At 36.6% G+C, this 24,576-nt stretch overlaps 1 protein-coding gene across 9 annotated transcripts in view; it reads left to right on the forward strand.

The window, feature by feature from the left end:
* Positions 1 to 24,576, forward strand: part of SBF2 (SET binding factor 2) — a 500,875-nt gene that overhangs the window by 162,662 nt on the left and 313,637 nt on the right. For all 9 annotated transcript variants that reach the window (XM_072619459.1, XM_072619460.1, XM_072619461.1 and 6 more), the window contains one exon: positions 20,724 to 20,861. In XM_072619459.1, coding sequence (XP_072475560.1) covers positions 20,724 to 20,861 — 138 coding nt within the window. The remainder of the gene's footprint in view (positions 1 to 20,723; positions 20,862 to 24,576) is intronic.

Genomic DNA, 24,576 nt, shown 5'->3' on the forward strand with positions numbered 1-24,576 from the left:
TATAGTTTACCAGAAAGAAAGGTCACACAAGGTCATTAAAGGAAACCTACCTTATTTCCCATGTGCAAATATTGATTTTGAACATACTCTTCAGAAAAGGGAATTTTTATGACTAACAGGAAATTTCTGTCTTTTAAGTATTCTCTGTAACTACTTCCTGAAGTTATTATGCAGGTATGTTTTCTCTTCCTGAAATACACCAAGTTTTGCGAAGTGAGTAGGTTTGGGCCACCTAGAAGAATTAAAAATGCCTTTACACATGATCATATCTTTGGTTTCACATGAAATGTGCAGAGCTTCTATTATGCATTTCTCTCTTGACTTAGAAATTGTTCATTTCATTTTGCCTGTTAGAATTGTTTTTAATTAAGAATGTCTGCCTAATAAACTTGAACTTTGTTATAAAATGATGCAACGATGCAGTCATGTAAAATTATGCTTGGAAGTTCTGACCATGCATTTATTTCTACGTAAGTTGTGTGTGTTCGTCCTTTGCTGCCGAAGAAGACCGTGCCATCAGAGAAATGATGACATGACTTGCATTTGACTTTGTTTTGAGTGAGGGAGGGCTGTGCAGGTCACCAGCCTCACTTCTCCTCCAGAGCCATCTGAATCCAGTGACCAGATATTCATTAGGATGACTGGAGATGACCCAGGATGAGGCAATTGGGGTTAAGTGACTTGCCCAAGGTCACACAACTAGTGAGTGTCAAGTGTCATAGGTTGGTTTCAAAAACAACTCTGAACAAAGTCTGTTGTACTCTTCTAAATGTGGCTATATTGCACAATGACCTGGCACTTGGGAACTGTTCAGTCCTGTATTAATGAGTATATTTCCTTAAGCCTAAATGCTCACATTCCATTGGACAAGAATGAGTCACTCCATTACTAATCTCCTAATCTCAATTAGAATAGTAAGACTTTTTTTCAGCTGATTGGTTTCTTTATTGTCTGTGCTTGTACTACCAAATAAGGTATTGTACTAATTTTCTGAAAAATATTAAGTGTTTTCTCATTTAAAGAAAATTGTTCACCTACATAAAACATAACCTAGTGTTTGCATAAAACTTATCTAGGATCTGAGCTCACAAATTAGATAAATAAACTTGTTTTCATAGAATATTTTATGGAGCAACAACTTAAAATATATTGATAAACCAGAGAAGAAACTGTTATTTATAAATACATTTCTTATAAAATCTGCAAATATGAATATATATATCATTAATTGAAGAAAAATAATGTCCACCAGTACTATTCTACATTTATAGCTATCATAGTATCAATTTTATAACAACAATGTATTGCTAATTTTGTCTCTTTACCTCTGGGATTGCATGAAGTCTTTGCTTTAAAATATTCTGCTGACTCTTTTATTAGATTCCTTGATATGGCATTTTCTACGTAGACATCAGTTTTGGTGTGCTGTTTGAAGTTATTCTCCAGGTTCTTTATCTTCAGTAATACCATATCTTCTTTATAGCACCAGCCCTTGCTTCTGTCATGACCCATTCATCATGCAGATGTGTGCCATTAATCATAAGGGAGTTGACTGTTGATGAATTAAGCCCAAATCCATCCTTTTGCTTAGAAAAGCAACTTAGAGTTCATGCTGTACTTTTGGTAGGTTATAGGATCATAGAATGTTAAATCTGGAAGCATCTTAGGGAATATCTGACCCTGTTTGCTTACTTCACAGATGAGGAAATCGAAGACTTGTCCAAAATGATTGGACTTGAAAGTATCAGAGCCATGAGAAGACGTTGATTTTTCTGGCTAAATAGTTCAGTATTTGTTCCATCATGTCACACTGTGGTAGTTTCATCCTAAGCTGTAAAAGGTGAGAGGTGTGGCGTTTAGTAGAATACTTGGCATGTAAGTGATGGATGAAATCACTCAGGAATGTCCATGGTGGTATCTTTACAGAGTTGAGGCTTTGCCCTTTAGGAGGCTGAATGCTACTTCTTCCCTGTTCTGCAGACCTTTCATTTTAGTGGCTGCTTGACACAAAAATATTATCTGTAGCGTATGTTGATAGTAACATCACAGAATCCCCAAGTACCAGAGGTAGAAGGAAACTCAGTGACTCAGCAAGTCCGTTCAATAAATGATCATCCAGCTCTTTCTTAAAGACATCAAAATAGGGGTGGATAACTTGCCACTCCCACATGCAACCCATTTTACTTTTGGTTAGGTCTTGTTGTTATTTTTTCTCTACACTAAGTTTATATTTGCTTCTTTGCAACTTCTACCAGCTGCTCCTGGGTTTGCCTGTGAACTGAAGAAGAACAAATCTAATCCATCTTTTAGGTGCTATGCCCCAGTGTCCTACTTATGTCTTCTTTTCTCCAACATCCCTGATTACTTCAGTTGATCCTTATATGGTAAAATTTGGGGATTTTGACCATCCTGGTTTCAGTTCTCTGGATGGGAGGGGGAAAGAGAAGAGAATAAATATTTATATAGAGATTATTATGTGTCAGACACTATGTTAAACCCTATATAAATTTTATTTCATTCAATCTCATTTGCTTTTCAGTTTATTGCTGTCCTTCCCAAAATTTGTCCCTGAGAACTGAACATGGTACTCCAGATATTGCCTGACCAGTAAAAAGTACATTGAGACTATCAACCCTTTTTCCTGGAAAATATGTCTCTCAATGTAACCTAAGATTATGTTAGCTTTCTTGGTTTCAGTATTGATTTAAATTGAATTTCAGTCTATTTAAATCTCTAGAGCTTTTTCAGATGAACTCCTGAACAGTTATGCTTCCTCTGTGTTGGAAAGGCTCTCCATTAGACCAGGATCCAAGTTGACATTAAATTATTGACTATTTTTTGTGTCATAATCATTCATGGATTTATTTCTGATTCCATCCAGTCATACTTTCAAGTTACCCACATTTCTTCATCCTTTTCACAAAAGTAACATGAAAATTTTTATCTTGTTTTACTAAAATTGAGGTAAATTATATCTGTACCATTCTTTGGACTACCTGTTTAGTAACCTGTTCCAGCTCAGTCACCCCACCCACCAAAAAAGTAAATGAAGTTAGTCTGGCTTGGCCTGTTAGTGATGAAGCTATGCTGAATCTTTGTGCTACACTGTTTCGTTTTGTAGATGTTCACTGATCATCCCTTTAATAATACATTCTAAAAATTAGTTTTGGACTAGAATTTATTGGACCAACTAATACATTAAATTTTAAAAAGATATATGACCTGAATATAAAGATCATACCATAAAAAAATAGAATAGTACAAGATCAGGTACTTTTCAAAGCTGTGACCAGGAGGAAAAGTCTAAACTAAGCAAGGGACCAAGCTGATCACAAAAGATAAAACATTTAATTTAGATGAAATGAAATTTAAAAACTTTTGCATTAGCAAAATCAATGTAGCTGAAATAAAAAGGAAAAACTTTGATTGGAAAAAAAAATCTTTGCATCACATATTTCTGACAAAGGTCTGATATCCAAGGTTTACAAAGAATTAACATAATTATATAAGATGAGGGACTACTCCCCAGTGGCAGAGTGGGTCAAAGAGCATGAATAAATGATTCTCAAAAGAATTCCAAACTGTTAACAACCTTGTGTGAAAGATTGTTCCAAATCAGTAATAAAAAAAAGAAATGCAAATCAAAGCCAACAAATCTGAGAAGGATGACAAAAAAGGAAATAGTATTAGAGGACTTGCGGTGTGCCTAGAGAGGCATATCAGTATGCTATTACTTCTGTGATTTTTAAATCATTTTGGAAAACAATTTGGAATTTTTCTCAAAATGTGACTAGAATGTCTTTATCCTTTGACACAGAGATGTCACTGCTGGGCATACAATCCAAGGTTGTTAAAGGCAAAACAAAAGGTCATGTGTACACAAATATTCATAACAACATTTTTGTGTATATGTGGTAACATGGAACTGTCACCAGAATGGCTAGTCATTGATCGGAGAAGGGCTGAACAAATTGTGGTACATGCATGTAATGAAATACTACTGCACTCTAAAATGATGAATATGAAGACTTCAGAAAAGAATGGGAAGATTTATATGAATTGATTCAGAGATGTCATCAGAACCCAGAAAACATACATATATGTATGTATGTGTACGTATGTGTATATATGTGCATACACACACACACACACACACACATATATATATATAATCACTACCACAATGTAAATGGAAAGAACAAAAGGGAGGAAAGAAGAAAGAGAAAGGGAAAAAAATATTTGTAATTACAGTGACCAAGAAGCTTGGTCCTAAAGCTGGAATAAGAAAAAAGCCCTACTTCCCTTTATTGGGGAAGTGGGGATCTTTGAGTGTAGAATATTACAAATACTGTCAGACTTACTGGATGTTTTTGGAGAAATTTTTCCCCCCCTTTTATTCTTTGTTGTAAGGAATAATCTTCAGGGGGCTTCGGGAGTGGGGGAGGAGAGAAGGATATATATTCACAAATGAAGATGACATTAAAAAATAAAGCATTCTAGAATTTGACCAGGCCCTGAAGTCAAACTCACTAGCCTTTAGTTTTCAGACTTAGGATCATGGGACCATAGCTATAAGCCTAGAAGGGCTTGTTAAGACATCATTGAGTGTGGACCTCTCTTTTTCATAAATGAAGAAACAGGCCCAGGGACATTAGTAGACTTGCCCAGGGTAACCCAGGTAGCAAGTGTCAGCAGAAGAATTTTAATCCAGGGCCTGGGATTCCAGAAGCAGTGCTATTTCTACTACAGTACCACACTGTATCCCATTCTCTCTTCTTTTTTTTTTTTTTTTTGTTTTTGAGAAAGAAAAATCATTCATTAAGACAACATTTGTCCTACTCTAGTTCTTTGATTCTCTGTCCTATCCTCCATGTTTTCTCAAAGATTACTGATAGTTCTTCAATTATATCTTCCACTTTCAGTATATGGTTCACTTGGGCACAGTGGCTAGTGCCCACCTCATTTCTATCTTACTTATTATGGGTATCAATTCCCTATTAGCCATTTTTATTCTGTCCTTTTCCGCCCAAAGAGAATTTGACTTGGCAGAAAAAAAACTTAGAAGCAAACAAGAACTGAGCAGCAAATTTCTACTCTGCTATCCACTAACTTCCTGCATTCCCTGAGCAGCAGCCTGGACTCTCTTACTATGAAAAGAGGGAGAGCTTTTATAGCTCTTCCTTCCTTCAGGAATTTTGTCTATTAGAATTTCCCTGGCATATGTTGTCCTTGGATTTGAATGGTGCTTTCAGAGGTGCATTGTGATGGAATTGAAACACTAGATTTGGAGTTAGAAGACTGGCCATCAGTTTAGCACTTTCACTTCCCAGGTGGTCTTGAGTTCTGTGAGCCTCAGCTTCCTCCTCTGTAAAAGCAGTGATCCATTATACAAAATAAAGTGTTGAAAGAGCTCTTGGGCATCTCCACTCTCTCTTGTCCCCTCCCTGCCCATGTCCCTCAGTCTGCCCTTTTGGCCATCTGCCTGCATTGGCCTCCTGAAGCATACTGGGCCTTCCCATCCAAGCCTCTTAATTGTTTGTCTCCATCCATTGCAATGTGATCTCCTTGAGGAGAAGAACTCACTTTTCTCTTTGTGTCCTTATCACTTAATGCAGGGTCTCCATACATGCTAAGCACTTAAATGCTCTTTTCATTCATTCATTGCTCATGAGGAAAGTGTTCAAGGCAGGCAGATGTGAGGCTTTCAAGGTGTTAGAGGCTTTTCACTTGTTTCATTTCTTAATTGGAAACATTTTCCAACTTATTTTTAATACCTTTTGTCATGCCCACTTTCTTACTAGAATAACTGAATTTCAAGGCATTATGTCAAGTTACTTTGGATATTCTGTTAGGTTGTTTGTATAGTTTCTCTTCTTCACCCCTTGCAATATATTGAGGCTAAGCTGCAGGTTTTCTTAATGGTAGTCTCTTTGCTTATGCTCACCATGAGCACTGAAAAAATGAGGTGACCAGGTTTCCTAAGGAATGATGTTTCTTGTTGTCTTTGGCTCCGAATGGAAACAGCTTCTCCAGCTCCTTCATTTGCATTTCTTTGGAGAACTTTTGAGCCACCTTTCCATTTAGATACAATTTTCATGTTTTCTGGTTTTAGTCATAGAGAGAATGAATGTTACTTTGAGTGTGATTTAGTTACTTGTTCACTTGTTCTAGTCATGTCTAACATTTTGTGAAGCCATTTGAGGTCTTGGTAAAGATACTTGAGTGGTTTGCCATTTCCTTCTCCAGCTCATTTTACAGATGAGGAGAGTGAAACGAACAGGGTTAAGTGACTTGCCCAGTATCTTGTAGCTAGTAAGTATCTGCGGTCAGATTTGAACTCAGGAAAATGTCATTCTGTCTTCAGGTCCAATTCTCTGTCCACTACTCTACCTAGCAGCACTATTTAATTACTACAGAACTATATAAACTTTTTGGTCATTGGACAAAGACTTCTTCACATTGAGAATCAACATTCAAAGTAATCATAGTTAGTTAAAAAGCTTTTTGTGACATAGGTACTGTCTCACTCATAGCTCATGTTCACTGAGGAAGCACAAAGGGTCAATACAGACATGTTTGCCTGTTTTATAGGCTTCAGGAGCAAAAGACTTTATCAATTAGTGGCCACCCTCCTAATTATGGCCCTTGTTGTTCTCAGGTAGGCCAGTCCTTACGTAGCAGATAACCTGTTACTGTCACCTTTTCAGTTTTTCGAAGTTGGGAAGCTTAAACTTTGTTTGCATAGCTTTCAGTCAATTAACAAGTATCTACTAAGTGCTTATTATGTGACTGGAATTGGTGATACAAGAGAAAAATGAAATAGTATTTAACCCTGCAGGATCTTACATCTCAGAATCACTGTTACCACATTCCCTTCTCCTAGCCCCACCCCCTGAAGTGCAGAAATTTTTATTTTTTCTTGCACAATGATGTGTAAGGCATTATAGTTCTCCACTATTAAGTCGACTGACAAATTTTAGCTTTCTGCTATCATATGAGAACATTGAGACAACATGCAAAAATCTTACATAAATTAACTAGATGCACAAATTTACAATTATGTAAATGGAATTTTTTTTTCAGCTCAAGATTTAGTAACTTATCCCTCTGACATTGAAGGAAAATAGTGGGTGGAAAAACAACAACAACAAAAAAAAGCACTGGCCCCCGTGGTTTGGATTTAAAATATATCTATGACAAATTGTCACATTCATTCATGAGTTCTTATTGGTCTCAGAAGAGAAATTCTGGAATAGATTCTGAAAATATGAACTTTTGATTCTCAGTACAGTTCTGGAGCCCTGTATAATAAGTTGTATACCTGACAGATCTCAACCAGGCAGAGAACCATGTTATATTACCAGCTCAATTCTTTACAGACAAATCAATCCTTAGCATTATTTGTCACTTGAAGTAACTTGTATTAGGATTTAGATCAAAGATATGTACAAGGTATACTAAAGTGTACACCAAGGGAACATTTAATTTAATGAGATATCACATCAAAATATTGCTGCTCTTAATGGCAATGAAGGGTATAAGATTTATGAGATAGTTTTGACTGTGTAGTTTTCATCATTTTAAATCCTGCACCTGTGATAGCATATTTCTTTCTGTTTGCCAATAAAGTCATTAGGGGAAAAATCATGTTTTTTATCCTGTTTGCACAGTCCTTATCATTCTATTCACAATCTTTCAGTGACCCTTCTCTTTACCAGCTGTCTAAACATTCTTTCATATCCCTAGCAGGATCTTATGTACAGTTTCAAGAATTGTATTGTTCATTCCTTCTTCACATATTGTACCCTTTGCACACGTTTTAGGGAAAAATTTACCTAATATTGTGGTACTTAAAGACTGAGTCCTATGATGAGTGGGTGCTTTTGGGGTTGGGATTTTATTTTTTTGGTGTTTTTTGTTTTTGTTTTAGTAATGACCACTTAGATCTTCTGTATCTGAAGAAATTATTTTGTCACTCAACAGCTCTGCCTGAGAGGACCTTCAGAGAGAGAATGGTATAATAACTAAAGACAAGGAAGAGGTCTTGGCACAAGTCACATCTGTAGGTGTAGTAAAATATAGGGGAAGGATCTCATACAGAGGTAGGCCAGGGCACTCTGAGATGCAGGGACAATATAAACTGAAACACTCAGAGGAAATTGAGGGAGCTGTAATATTCAGTTATCTTTCCATATCATTCCCTTTTATAAACAGTTTTAGATGAATTAGCAAATTTGAAAAGGATATAGAGGTTAAATCAATTTATGTCCTTCTCAAAATTATTTTTGAAACAAAGCTCTACTGCATAGTGGAAAATCTTTCTTCATTCTGCTGAACAAGTGATCTTGTTGTCTTAAAATATGTTACTTGTATAGGCGTGACTAATTTTGCCTCCATACCTTGCATACTTCCATAGCAAACCACAAATGCATAGATTGTAGAGCCTTTACATAGGTCCTAGCAGCAAAAATCTAGAACCAGCCTTCCAGCTCTCATAACTCCTACCCTGTTATAATAGAACAAGTTTGAATTTTTTTCTAGGAAACACTCTAAATTATGTCACCACAATTTCCCCTGAAATTTTCCTTGACTCATTCTTCCTGAAGATTTTATGAGCTACTCCTTTTGTATTGTAGACAAGATAAAAATATCCATTAAGGTGAGGAGTCATGGTCTATGATGGCTAATATTCTGGTATTGGAGGCAGGATGTTCATTTTTACCACTGAAAGAAGAAATTTTGGCACATGCTTTTTTTTTAATTTGCATATTCTCTCATTTTTATTTTAAACATGTGAAATACATAGGGCAATTTGAGAAACTTTATCTGACTATAAAAGTAAAAAAAAGTGGGTGAAACTCTTGGGAAACTGAATGTGGATATGATATAAAAAAAGATTTTAGAATGATAGATTTGTCATTAACCTGTAAGGTTATTTGTCTAATTTGTCTTTCTCTTGAATTTTAGCATATAAAACTTTTCATGTTTTTTCAGTTTTGTTATTATGAAGCAGTATTGATGCAGATAAATAGTGTTCAAATACTGTTTTCTTTTTTTAATAATTAATTTGTTTCAGTTTTCAACAGTCACTTCCATAAGTTTTAAACATTTCTCCCCCCACACTCACCTGCTTACTGCCTACAATAGCATGTAATCTTATAGGGTTTCTGCACATATATTCTCATTAAAACATTTTCACATTAGTCATGTTGCATAGAAGAATTAAAACAAATGAGGGAAACTATGAGAAAAACCAAAAGAGAAAATAGTCTGCTTCATTCTGCTTTCTGGCTCTATCATTCTTTCTCTGGATGTGGATGGCATTTTGCATCATGAGTCCTTTGGAAATGTTTTAGGTCCTTGTGTTGCTGTGAACGGCTACAGATATAGTCCTTGCACACTGTGACTCTTACTGTGTCCGATGTTCTCCTGGTTCTGCTCACTTCACTCAGCATCAGTTCATATAAGTCTTTCCAGATTTTTCTGAAGTTCTCATGTTCATCATTTATTATAGCACAATAGTATAATTGCATATATACCACAACCTGTTCAACCATTCTCCAATGGACGGGCATTCCCTTGATTTCCCATTTTTGACCACCACAAAAAAGAGCTGCTATAAATATTTTTGTGCATGTGGGTTCTTTTCCCATTTTTGTGATCTCTTTGGGATACAGCCCTAGAAATAATATTACTGGGTCAAAGAATATGCACATTTTTTATAGCCCTTTGGGCATATATTGCTCTCAAGAATAGTAATCAGCTCATAGTTCCACCAAGGAATTAGTGTTCCAACTCTCCCACATCTTCTTCAACATGTATCATTTTTCTATTTTGTCATGTTAGCAAATCTGATAGGTGTGATGTGGGTACCTCAGAATTGTTTTGATTTGCATCTCTCTAATCAGTAGTGATTTAGAGTATTTTTTCATATGACTATAGATAACTTTCATTTCCTCCTCTCAAAACTGCCTCTTCATATCCTTTGACCATTTATCAATTGGGGAATGACTTGTATTCTTGTAAATCTGAGCCAGTTCTCTATATATTTTAGAAATGAAGCCTTTATCACCAACACTAGTTGTAAAGATTCTTTTTCAGTTTTCTGCTTCCCTCCTAATCTTGCATTGGATTTGTTTGTGCAAAAACTTTCTGATTTAATGTAATCAGAATTATCCATTTTGCATTTCATAATATTTTCTATCTCTTGTTTGGTCATAAATTCCTCCATTCTTCATAAATCAGGCAAATAAATTATTCCTTGCTCCCCTAGTTTGGTTATTGTATCAGCCTTTACACCTAGATCATGTACCCATTTGGACATTATTCTGATATATGACGTCAGGCATTGGTCTATGCCCAGTTCCTATCACACTATTTTCTAGTTTTCCTAGCAGTTTTAGTCAAACAGTGAGTTCTTAGCCCAGAGACTGGGTCCTTCGGTTTATCAAACAGTAGACTGCTATAATCATTGACTACTGTGTCTTGTGCACCTAACCTTTTCCACTGATCTACCTCTCTATCAGTACCAAGTGGTTTTGGTGATTGCTGCTTTAAGATCTGGTATGGCTAGGTCACCTTCCCTAGCATTTCATTAATGCCTTTGATATTCTGGACTTTTCTTTCTTCCAGAGGAATTTTGATATTTTTTCTAGCTCTATAAAATAATGTTTTTGGCAGTTTGATTGGTATGGCACTGAATAAGTAAATTAATTTAGGTAGCATGGTCATTTTTATTATATTAGCTAGGCCTACTCATGAGCAACTGATATTTTCCCAGTTATTTAGATCTGACTTTGTTTGTGCAAAAAGTGTTTTGTAATTCTGTTCATATAGTCCCTGGGTTTGTTTTGGCAGGTAAACTCCCAAATATTTTATAGTGTTTACAGTAACTTAAATGGGATTTCTCTTTCTATCTCTTGCTGTTGGGCTTTGTTAGTAATATAGAAACGCAGATGATTTATATGGGTTTATTTTGTATCATGCAACTTTGCCAAAGTTGTTTTTTATTTCAAGTAGTTTTTCACTTGATTCTCTAGGGTTCTCTAAGTATATATATCATAATATCATCTGCAAAGAGTGATAACTTAGTTCCTTCTTTGCCTATTCTAATTCCTTCCATTTCTTTTTCTTCTCTTATTGCTAAGGGTAACATTTCTAGTACCATACTGAATAACAGTGATGATAATGGACAGCCTTGTTTCACCCCTGATCTTATTGGAAATGCATCTAACTTATCCCCATTACATATAATGTTTGCTGGTGGTTTTAGATAGATACTCATTATTCTGAGGAAGATCCCATTTATTCCTCTGCTTTCCAATGTTTTCAATAGGAATGGGTGTTGTATTTTGTCAAAAGCTTTTCCTGCATTTACTGAGATAATCATATGGTTTCTGTTAATTTTGTTGTTGATATGGTCAATTATGCTGATAGCTTCCCTAATATTGAATCAGCCCTGCATTTCTGGTATAAATCCTACCTGCTCCTACCTGTATTATTCTCTTTATAAGTTGCTGTAATCTTTTTGCTAATATATTATTTAAAATTTTTGCATCTATATTCATTAGGGAAATTGGTCTATAATTCTCTTTCTCTGTTTTGACTTTTCCCGATTTAGGTATCAGCATCATATTTGTATCATAAAAAGAGAATTTGGTAGGACTCCCTCACCAGTTTTCCCCAGTAGTCTATATAGTATTTGAATTAACTGTTCTTTAAATATTTGATAGAATTTGCTTGTAAATCCATCTGGCTCTGGAGATTTTTTCCTAGGGAGTTCATTGATAGCTTGTTCAATTTCTTTTTCTAAGATGGAGTTATTTAAGTATTTTACTTCCTCTTCTCTTAATCTGGACAGTGTATGTTTTTGTAAATGCTTATCCATTTCACTAAGATTGTTGAATTTATGGGCATACAGTTGGGCAAAGTAATTTCTAATTATTGTTTTACTTCTTCATTGGAGGAGAGTTCACCCTTTTCATTTTTAATACTGATAATTTGATTTTCTTCTTTTTTTAATCAAACTAACAAAGGTTTATCAATATTGGTTTTTTCCATAAAACCAGCTCTTAGTTTTATTTATTAGTTCGATAGTTTTCTTAATTTCAATTTTATAAATCTGTCCTTTGGTTTTCAGTATTTCTAATTTTGTATATAATTGGGGATTATCAATTTGTTCTTTTTCTAGCATTTTCAGTTGCATACCCAATTCATTGATCTCCCCTTTTTCTGTTTTATTCATGTAAGCATTCAGAGATATAAAACTTACCCTAAGAACTGCTTTCACTGCATCTTATAAGTTTTGGTAGTTTGTCTTGATATTGTCATTCTCTTGAATGAAACTATTGATTGTTTCAGTGATTTGTTGTTTGACCCCCTCATTTTAGGATTAGATTATTTAGTTTCCATTTAATTTTTGGTCTCTCTTTCCATGGCCCTTTATTACATACAATTTTTACTGCATCATGATCTGAAAAGGATATGTTGACTCTCTCTGCCTTTCTGCCCTGGATTGTAAGATTTTTATGCCTTACTTCCTTCTTTATTTTGAGGTTAGATTTATCAAGTTCAGAGAGGGGGAGGGGGAGTTTCCCCACTAGTATAGTTACGTTGTCTATTTCTTCCTGTAACTCCCTTAACTTCTCTGGGAATTTGGATGCTATACCACTTGGTCCATATATGTTTAGTAATGATATTATTCCAATTTCACAACACAGGTAATAGAACAAGGCTGATTGAATTTCATTGTACTGTACAATTTCATTGTACCCAGGGCAGCTAGGTGGTGCAGTGGGTAGAGCACCAGTGCAGGAGTCAGGAGGACCTGAGTTTAAATTTCACCTCAGACATTTGACACTCACTAGCTGTGTGACTTTGGAAAAGTCACTTAACCCCAAGTGCCTCATCTTGGGTCATCTCCAGTCATCCTGATGAATATTTGGTCACTGGATTCAGATGGCTCTGGAGGAGGTGAGGCTGGTGACCTGCACAGCCCTCCCTCATTCACTCAAAAACAAAAGTCAAGTGCAAGTCATGTCATTATTTCTCTGATGGCATGGTCTTCTTTGGCAATGAAGGATGAACACACACTATTTCATTTTCATTGGTGCCTTTTAGCAGAATATAGTTTCCTTCCTTATCTCTTGATTAGATCTATTTTTGCTTTGGCTTTGTCTGAGATTAGGATTGCTATCCCTGCTTTTTTTTACATCAGCTGAAACATAATATATTCTACCCCAGCCTTTTACCTTTACCCTATATGTATTCCCCTGTTTCAAATGTGTTTCTTGAAAACAACATATTGTAGGATTATGGTTTTTAATCCATTCTACCATCTGCCTCTGTTTTATGTGAGAGTTCATCCCATTCATATTCAAAGTTATGATTGCTATCAGTGTCTTTCTCTCCATCCTATTCCCCCACCCATTTATGCTTTTATTTCTCCCCTCTCCCTTCCCCTCCTCAAGAGTTTTACTTTAGACTATTGCCTCCCTCAGTCTTTTCTCCCTTCTTTCAACCTCCCTCCTCTTTTCCCTTACTACTTCTTCCCTTCTTTCTAACTGCCCCTTCCCTTTTCTTTCCTCTTTTCCCTCCTATTGCCTGTAGGGCAAGTTAGATTTCTATACTTAACTGAGCATATTGTTCGCTCCTTGAACCAAATCTGATGAGAGTAAAGTTCAAACAGTGCGCATCTCCCTCCCTTCTACTATAATGTTTTTGTGCCTCTTCATGTGATGTAATTTACCCTTTTCAGCTTTCACCTTTTATCTTCTCCCATTACAATCCCTTCACACCCTTTAATTATGTTTTTTATCTTCACATCAGTTAATTTATACCCACTCCCTCTATCTATGTATATCACTTTTAAATGACATAATAAATATATAATTCCCAAGATTAACAAGTATCTTTTTCCCATATAAGGATGTAAACAGTTTGCCCACATTGAATAACAGTTTCTTTCCCTGTTTACCTTTTTATGCCTCTCTTGAGTCTTGTATTTGAAGATCAAATTTTCTTCTGAGCTTTGGCCTTTTTATCAGGAAGGTCTGGAAATCCCTTATTTCAATGTCCACCTCCTTGCCTGAAAGATTATGCTCAATTTTGCTGGGTAATTGATCCTTGGTTGTAGTCCAAGCTACCTTGCCTTACAAAAAGAATATCATATTCCAATCCCTCTGATCTTTTAATGTAGAAGGTGCAAGGTCCTGTGTGATCCTGACTGTAGTTCCTTGATATTTGAATTATTTCTTTCTGGCTACTTATAGTATTTTCTCCTTGACCTGAATATTCTGGAATTTGGCAACAATATTCCTTGGCATTTTCAATTTATTATCTCAGGAAATGATTGGTGAATTCTTTCAATGATTATTTTGCCCTCTGGATCCAAGACCTCAGGGTAGTTTTGCTTGATGATTTCTTGGAAGATATTGTCCATACTTTTTTTTTTCATCATGGTTTTCCGGTAGACCAATAATTCTTAGATTTTTCTCTCCTGGATCTATTTTCCAGTTCAGTTGTTTTTCAATGAGATATTTTACATTTTCTTCTATTTTTTTCATTATTTAGATTTTGTTTGACTGATTCTTGATGCCTCAGAGTAATTAGCTTCTACCTGCCCAATCCTAATTTCTATCAATTTTTTTCTTTTGTACTTTGTAGTTTCTTTTCCATTTGTACAATTTTCCCCATTGAGTTTCATACCTCCTCATCCATTTGGCCAATTTTACTTTCTAAGGAGCTGTTCTATTCAGTCAGTTCCTTTTTTCATTTTGTCAATTGTATTTTTAAAATCATTGGACAGTTTTTCTTCTACCTCTCTAATTTGGCCTTTAAAATCCTTCTTGAGCTCTTCCAAGAATGCTTTTGGGGCTTGTGACCAATTCATATTTGCTTTTAAGTTTTCAGATGTAGGTATATTGTCAGTGCTGTCCTCTTCTAAATTTGTATTTTGATCTTCCCTGTCCTGTGGTAAGATTCTATGATCTCTGCTTTTCTGATTTGCTTCATGCTCATGTTGATTGCCTTTTTTCTTGCTTTTAAAGTGGATCTCTGCTTCTGGGGCAAGGGGACTCTGTCCCATGTTTCTTATGCTGGCAGTTTAGGGTCTGGTTTCTGGCTTTGTGTGTTGTGACCTCTGGTTCTTTCAGCTAGAAGCTACATAATGCTGCAGCTTACCTGGTTTTGATCTGGCTAGTATGAGCCAAGGGGAGTCCAGGCAAAGTCTTCTGAGCTTCCTCAGGGTTACACTGAAGCTCCTCTCATGAGATGTGGGGGATGGTTGGTCTGGCCATGTGAGGATTCCTCTCCTGTGTCGGTGCTAGAGCAGACTCAGCGGCTGGCGAACCCCATATGCACTGGTGTCTGCCTAATTCCCTGGGCTATGCTAAGGCACATGTGGGGTCCTGATGTTGGCGTTTACTGGCTCCACTCCCCCTGGGGCTCAGGTTCTTCTGCTGGTCTATTGAGGTGGTATTTGCTGTGATACTTTTGGTCCTGCACTGGTCCCCTTCAGCCACAGCAAGAGGGACCCTTTTTGTTGATCTCTCTAGCCTCTTGAGATGAAAGACTGCTATTCCCCTTCTGCTGGCTCCACTATTCAAAGATTTTTTTCCTGGGTCAACATTCTCTGGGTTTTTTGAGATCAACAAGGGGAAGGTGAGAGCACTTACAATTTACTCTGCTATCTTGGCTCCCAGAAGTTTCTATTTTCTTATATAAAGTTATTTTATGATATCCATTAAATATGTAATCAGTAGAATGAAATCATTTATAGCTGTACAAATGTATTCAGTTCTCTTCTTTTTAAAAAGTCAATAAAGTTTGTGTAACTTGAACAGTTTAAAAATATATCCTATATGAACTTCATTGAAAACTTGAGAATTCACTGAAAAAAAAAATGAGTTGGCAATATGCCACCATGGTTCAAAGTATATCTTTGAGTTCCATGAGTCTATCAGCTCAATGGTCACCTTACCCATGGGGCCATTGGCCTCTGAGAAAGCTTATGGTATCCAAGGCCAAATAAAACTGATTGATATCAAGTAATTCCTTTACCATGAAGGATGTAAGTGAGTCATGTCTTCTGTGTAAGACTACTTTTTTCCTTTTATCAAGGCTCCTGGAAAACTGAGTGAATAATTAGGAGTTTAATGAACACAGAACAAAGTGAAGGAAATAAGATGGTGTTAAAAGCTTGTCCTGATGAACTCTCCCTCATTTAACCACATATCTAGTACCCTAGAATTCCTCAGTGTGACCCAAACCTATCCTGTGCTATAAAATGAGATCTCTTTGGAAGTGAAAAAATACGCATAGTATACATAATGTTTAGATATACATGCAAAAAAGACCGTAGATTTTCAGCTAAATTTGGGGAGGCAGAAGGGGAGGAAGGAACATGTTCTGTCTGTTCATTCTTCTTTTCTTCCTTCCTTCTTCTCTCTTTTCTTTTTCTTCCCTTCCCCTATTCTCTCCTTTCTGTCCTTTCCCTCCTTAATTCCCTCCATTCAAGAGAGACCTTTAGGATTTCATCACCATAAGTAGTTCCTGGGCAGTGAGGTGGTGCAGTGGATAAGATGCCAGGCCTGGAATCAGGCAGACTCATCTTTCTAAGTTTAAATCTAGTGTCAGATACTTACTAGCTATGTGACCCTGGGCAAGTCACTTAAGCCTGTTTTCCTCAGTTCCTCAACTATGAAATGAACCAGAGAAGGAAAGGGCAAATCACTCTAGCATTGTTGCCAAGAAAACTCCAAATAGGGTCGCAGAGAGTCAGACACTAGACTGAGCAACAGGGAAATGTAAGAGTGTCTTCTCTCCTGATGCTTATTAGCTCTGTCCTCCCCTCTTAGAGTCTTAGAGATGCTGGGGCACTGAGCAGTCATTTGACTTTCTCAGGGTCGTAGAGCCAGTATGTGGAGTAGTTAGGACCTGAACTCAGATCTTCTTCACTTTGAAGCCAGGTCTCTAGGCAGCTAGGTGGTATAGCAAATTGAGCACTGGACCTGGAGTTAGGAAAACCTGAGCTCAAATCTAGCCACTGATGCTATCTATGTTGCCCTGAGCAAATCACTTAAACTCTCACTGTTTCTGCTTTGTCGACTGTGAAATGGTTATCTTAATAGAACCTACCTTAGAGTTGTTGTAAGAATCAAATGAGATATTTGTAAAGCATTTAGCACAGTGCCTAGCACATAGGAGGTCCTTAATATTTTTCCCTTCCCATATTCCTCCATCCATCATGCCATGCTATCTCAATTCTATATTTAAACTAGTCTAGTAATTTGGCCGTGAAACATGTTTGGGCTTGAAGCATGTTGATGGGATCTATCAGTGTGACTGAAGGAAAGGGAGAAGATCTGAGGAATGGAATCACTCAAAGAAGTTTGAGGCCAGAGAGAACTGCAGTGAAATAGAAGAAATTGTCTTTTATACTAACAAACCATTACATGAAGGAGTACAGCCTAGGCAGCTAGGTGGCCCAATGGAAAAAGCACTGGGTCTAGTGTCAGGAAAACAAGTTTAAATCTTGTGTCATTTATTAGTTGTATGACCACTTAACCTCTGCCTCAATTTCCTCATCTGTAAAAGGAGCATCTGCCTCCCTGGGTTGTGAGGCTTAATGAAGTAATATTTGTAAGGCACTTAACTAATTAGCTAAACTCCTATGTGCTTGGCACATAGTAAGTGCTATATTAATGCTAACTATTGTCATCATCATTATTTTTGGTTGAAAGTTGGATTTGAAGTCAGAAGACCTGGATTCAAACTTGGCTGCTGTTTACTACAAATTTCTCTTTAGGCAAGTTAGCCTTTCAGAGCCTCAGTTTCCTCATCATAAAATGAAAAGACTGTGCTAGATTGTATCTAAAATTCCCTCTTGCTCTAATATAATTTGATCCTAATTTTTATAAAAGCCAAAATAGCCTTGTGACTCAAAATCACAACCCTCTCGACCCATGTGCTTTCTGGTCTACTAATACTGACTCAGCTCACATCATGCCAGGGCTTTGGCCAGCCTTGGACTGGAAACTCACTACCAATGAGGCAGCCCTTTTCCAATAGCTCTAATTTTTAATACGTTTTTCCATACACCCAGACTAAATTTGGCCCTATCACTTTTAACTGTCATTCCCATCTCTTCCTTCTGGGCCAAGCAGAACAGTGAAAGAAGCTCCAGATTGAGAATCAGAGAATCTGAGTTCCAATCCTGCCTCTGCAGTTTCCTATCTCTGTGATCTTGGGAAGGTCACTTTGTTTCTCAGGGTCTTTTTTTTTTAAAAAAAAGTTTGTAAAATAAGGGGATAGGATGAGATGACTTCATCTCTAAATCTAGGATCCTATAGGTTCGACTCTCATATGAGAACTTTGTAAATACTTGAAGACATTTGTCCTTGCCTCCCTCTTCCCCAGTTCTTCTCTTCTCCAAGCTAAACATCCCAGTTTTTTTTTTAAACTGATCATCATTGGTATGAAAACAGGACCCTTTACCAACCTGGTTGCCCTTTCTTTGAGTGTGATCCTGCCAATCAAAATCCATCTTAAAATGTAGTGCCCAGAACTAAACAAATATTCTACTTGTCATCTGAGTAGAGCAAAGTACAGTAATGGACTCTTACTCTCATGATAGCCTTTCAACATTTGGGTGCAGTCATCACATCTCCTCTTAGTCGTCTATTCTCTATCCTGAATATTCTCTAACAATTCCTACTATTTGTTTACATACCTCTTTCTCTTTTGGTTGTCTTCCTGGTGATGATCTCTTATATAGTGCAGTTTCTTTTAAAATGTAGTGTCCACATTATGACACTTTCCAGATTCAGTCTGATTAGCACAGAGTGAGGAATGCTTATTACCTCCTATGATCTGGGTACTTTATTTCCATAAAATAGAAAATTCTTTTGTAGCCTAAGATTGTTTTAATTTTTCTGGAAACTTTTATCATTGACTCATGTCAGCCTGTTGTCACCTAAATTGCTAATTTTTTTTCGTATGAGCTGTTGCCAAAGCCATTTCCCCATCTTGTACTTCCTTAATTGATTTTTGAACTCAAAGGCAGAATTTTACATTTATTGTTATTCAGATTTTCAGGCTGGAGGCTCTTTGGAGCCTTCCTTTGTTCATCTTTTTGTCTTGTTTGTATCAGATTGCCTAGCCCATAGTAGAAGCTTTATGAACATTGCATTGACTTGCATAAAGCTACCATTGCTGTATTATATAATCTATACCTTTGCAAGGGTGGAATTGAGCTCTGTCATAGGGACATGCTTCCTAGGGTTTTCTTTTTTCTGGTTTGGGGAAAATGGGAGGATTTCTGAGCCATCAGGCAGAAAAAAGCCCAAAGACAACTTAGAGTTAGTTCATCGTGCCATGGGGGGACCCCAGAATAAAGGTTTTCTATATCTGAAAGCATGCAAATGCTTTCTCACAAGTAGAAAGTTTCTTTGCATTTGGGTAGAACTCTTCTTACTTTAAAAATATAGATCTTTATTTTAAAAAGGAGACAGTTATAGCTATTGAACCCTACTTTAAAATTAAGAAAAATTAGGGAACATGATTAGAGTTGTATTACTAATTTATTGAGCTACCTGCAAAAGTATTGTATTAGTTGGTTACAAATTTTCATTTCATAACTATACCACATTGTATACCTCCAAAGAAAAATGTGGCAGGATTTTCATTTGGTAAAGAAGTGTGAGCAGTGCCAGCAGCAGCTTATATTCATTCTAGGAATAGACTCTCACTTTTGTTCTCTATAGGCTGGCTAGGTAAAAGTGAAGATAGGTGCTAATGGGGGTATGTGATCAGGAATACCAATAAAGAGAAGTAGACAGGGCATAAGGTATTGCTGGATTGTGAGGGAAGTGCTTTGTAAACTTCATAGCACTTTATAAATATGAGCTATTATTAGTAGGAATAGAAAGTAACTTGTGTTAGGGTATGGTTGTGCTAATTGAGATCAGAGAATGAGATAGTACTCCAAAATATCTTCCAATTCTATTTTCTATTCTGAGAAACATTGCTAGATTATTCTTTTATTTATACTGAACTGAAAATTAAGTTTATGAACCTCTGAGTGAACTTTAGACAGTCTTCTTTTTTTCAACTTGATGCCCTTTGCTATTTTTATTGCAATTACTCGTGAATAGGCTTTATTCCAAAACCACCCAGTTCTATCCATTTTTTTCCCTCATTCTCAAAAAACAAAAAAGTTTCTCTTTCTTTTTTGCCTTCCCTCAGAATGGTATCTCTGGAAAATTTAGGCTGTCTTTATAAAGCAATCTACATGTTAATGAAAATGCCAGATGTTTTGAGTTTCTAAGTGAAATTTAGCTTATTTCAAGATGTAAGAGAAAAATATAGATCACGTGGATAGTAAAACGTAGGCCATTAGTAACTAAGTTAGAGTATTTTGTATAAAAAGTTTTTACTAAAATGTTTCATAGAAATTTAAAGAGGGATAGACATATGTATCTATATACGTATATGAAAACATATATCTTCACATATATGTATATATAGACACATACATGTGCTTGTATCTATCTCTATGGAAGTATAAAGATAGATATACATAGATATATATGTGTATTAAGCTTAAAACTACATTACAACTTTTGGAATACTCTGTATATCTCTTTAGTAATTACATAATATTACTTTTTCGTTATTCTTTCAAAATTAAATTATGAATTGCTTTTTTTCTTTTCCCCAAATAGTTTTGCCAACCTGGAGGATGGCAGCTGTCCAGAGAGAGAAAGCAGCCAACATTCTTCGTGGTTGTCCTGACTGATATTGACTCAGATCGGCATTATTGCTCATGTCTAACTTTCTATGAGGCAGACATTAACCTCCAGGTAAAGTACCTTAACAGCAAAAATTCAGCTCAATTGAATTAAAACAAACATTTGTTAAATGCCTGCTGCGTAGAAGGCATTATGAATGCAAAGATGAAAAGCAATGATGCCTGCCCTCCAGGAAATGACAGTGTCGTATGGGTGAAGAGCTATATGATGAGTGAACTGTTTCAATTGTTTAGTTCAGCTGTGTCAAGCTCTGTGTGATCCCATGGACTTTGTTGATGGGATTTCCTTGGCAAAGATTCTGGACTGTGTTGCCATTTCCTTCTCTGTCGTGTCCCCATTTTATGGATGAGGAACTTGGACAGATAGGGGCTAAGTGGCTTAGCCTTATAGCTAGTAAATGACTGAGGCTAGTTTGAGCTCACGTCTTCCTGACACTAGGCCTGATCCTCTCTCCACTGCACCACCAAGCTGCCCATCGCTGAGTGAAAGCAGAAATTAAATAAATGTTACAGCAGATTCAAGGGAGTGTGGTCACTTGTGGCTTGGTTGATACAGGGAAGAATTGTTAATAGCACCTTGAATTTTATTTGGGGACTACTGACAGTTTGGTGGCAGTGTCAGAATAATACAGGAAAGAATTTTTTACTGGGGAAAAAAGACACTGAAGTCTAAGGGTTTGGTGGCATTTTCTTAAGATTTCCTTAGATATATTTAGTGGAATAAGGTTTTTAATTTTTAGTAGGCTATTATTCAAAAGTAGTATTATTTTTGTGTTTGGGAGAAGCAGAAACATGTAAAGCTCAATTGCTTTCCAGTATTAATTTGAAAATATTAATGATATTGGGTGATTTTAGTGAATAGACTGTATATGAGTGTAGGAAACACATTTTCTATTGCTGAAAACCTCTGATTTTAGCTTGGAGCTAGCTTGGGGAAGTTTCAAGGAGCACACAGTAACCTTCTACCGAAGCACAGTAGCATAAAAGAGCCTTTATTCTTATTTAGATCCTTTCCTCTCTGACAACAATTCATCCTGTTAGAAGATGTAGGACTTATTTGACTGTGAATAAATTGGGTTCATTGGATAGAGACAATTAATATTTATATAAAACGTGGAATGTTTTTCTATTTTCTCTTTTTTACAAAGAACTGAAAAATATTTAATGTATTCAGTTTTTATTTTTAAAAAGTTTAGGGTCTTCCAAGATATATAGACAACTACTAGAAATATATGAAACTGAAACCACTATCCCACAAATGAGTAAGTGTATGAAAAGAATAAATCCCCCAAAAAGAGTTTCAAAATCAGTAATAACTATATGAAAGAATGCTCTAATCTGTAATAATTAGAGAAATGCAAATCTTAAGGTTTCATTTCACATCCAGAAAATGGACAAAGATAACAAAATATGGGAATAGTAAATATTGGAGAGGTTGTGGAAGAGTGGGTGGAGCTATGAATTGGTCCAGTTATTCTGGAAATCAGTGTTGAATTCTGCAAAGAGAGTGTCTAAAACATCTGTACCTTTGACCCAGAGATTCTGCTTGTGGGACTATTGCCCCAAGGAGGTTAATGACAGAAGGAGAAGCCCAGCATGCACTCCTTATATTTGTCAAAGCCCTTTTTGTAGTGACAGAAGACTACAAATAGAGAAGATAACCAGCAAGCAGAAAAAGTGTGAACAAGTAAATGAGTGGAATGGAATGTTAATCTACTGTAAGAAGCAATTAATGTAACAAAGAGAAATTTGGGAAGACAAATATAAATTGATACAGAAAGCAGAAGGAGTGAAATCCATTTACATAAAATTGCAGTAACATTGTAAAGGGAAACAACTGTAATAACAAAGCAGTCAAAGCTGAATGATATGCAATTATAATGACCAAGCTGGGCCTAAGGAAGAGATATAGGAGGGAGTTTCAACCCAGCAGAACTGCAGATGCTGAGGGGGTATGATATACAGCCAGAACAGAGGCATGGAAATGAGAAATAGAATGTTGTGTACTAGGAACAGCAAGTGTAGCCAGAAGGCAGAAAAAGCCAAGTCAGGAGACTGACAGAAGTAGTTGGATGGAATGGCATCTTTCTCTGTTCCTTGTTGTCTGGAGAAAGCCAAGGCCAGGATACAGAGCTTTTTTGAGGTGAAGTTGTGGCTAGGGGAGGAGAGTCTTTCAGATGATTGATATGAGAATTTGAATCTTTTCCACATTCTTAGATTCCAAAGCATAAATCAATAAGCTGGCACTGGAGGGTCATCAAATTCAAACTTTCAAAACTCCATTCCAGAGTAGGAAGATCGAGTATTCCATCTAAAAATAATTTATTTAGTATTTTATTTTTCCCAATTACATGTAAAAACAATTTTAACATTTTTTTTTCACATTTTGAGTTCCAAATTCTCTCTCTTCCTCCACTACTTTCCATTGAGAAAGCAAAAAATTTAACATAGATTATACATGTGTATTCATGCAAACATATTTTCATTAAGTCAGTCTGGGAAGAAAACACAGACAAAAACCCAATAAAAATAAAGAAAGTAAAGAAAAAGTATCTTTGATCTACATTCAGGGTGTACCACTTCTTTCTCTGGAGATGGAAAACACTTTTTATCCTAAGTCCTAGAGAATTTTCTTGGATCATTGTATTGCTGAGACTAGCTAAGTTATTCATAGTAGATCATTTTACAATATTACTGTTACTGTGTGCAGTGTTCTCTTGATTGTGCTTGTTTCACTTTGCATCAGTTCATGTAACTCTTTCCAGGTTTTTCTGAGAGTGACTTGCTCATCATTTCTTCTCATGAAGTCATTAGTTTCCATCTGCTCCATTCTAATTTTTAAAGAACTATTTTCTTCAGTGAGCTTTTGAAACTCCTTTTCCATTTGGATAATTCTGCTTTTCAAAGCATTCTCCTCCTCATTGGTTTTTTGAACCTCTTTTGCATTTGAATTAGTCTATTTTTAAAGGTGTTATTTACTTCAGCATTTTTGGGGGTCTCCCTTTAGCAAGCTGTTGACTTGCTTTTCATGATTTTCTTGCATTGCTCCCATTTCTCTTCCCAATTTTTCCTCCACCTCTCTTACTTGATTTTCAGAATCCTTTTTGAGCTGCTCCATGGCCTGTGACCACTGTATATTTATTTTGGAGGTTTTGGATGCAGAAACCTTGACTTTTATGTCTTCCTCTGATGGTATGCATTGTTATTCCTCATCTGAAAGGCCGGAAGAAAATACCTGTTCACCAAGAAAGTAACCTTCTGTAGTCTTATTTTTTTCCCCTTTTTTTTGGCATTTTCCCAGCCAGTTACTTGACTTTTGAGTCCTTTGTCAAGAGGAGGGTATACTCTAGGGACTTGTAAGTTCTTAGTTCCTCCAAAGTGTCACAGTCAAGGGAGAGAAGTTTACTCCTCTCCTGGCCTGCGCTCTGATCTCTGCCCAGGATCCTCTCTAGAGTGTCCACGAGCTCCACCAGCCATGCTCCTCCTCACCCCAGGACTGCCAGTCAGGGCTGAGATCCAGATCAACTACTCAATTCCTCCAGCATCTTTAGACCGAGGGCACCAAAAATGGATGCTGCTGCCGCCTGGTTCCACCTGGGACCTCCTGGGTTCGCCTGGGGCCAGGGCTAGAGCAAGACCCTGCTCCCTTCTCACCCAGGTGAAAGAGCTTTCTCACTGATCTTTGAAGCTCTCTTTGGTGTTTGTGGGGTGAGAAGTCTGGGAATCACAATTGCTACCTGTAACTCTGTGCCCTGAAGCCTGCTTCA

The sequence above is a fragment of the Notamacropus eugenii genome, chromosome 6, assembly GCF_028372415.1.
Source record: "Notamacropus eugenii isolate mMacEug1 chromosome 6, mMacEug1.pri_v2, whole genome shotgun sequence".
NCBI lineage: Eukaryota > Metazoa > Chordata > Mammalia > Diprotodontia > Macropodidae > Notamacropus > Notamacropus eugenii.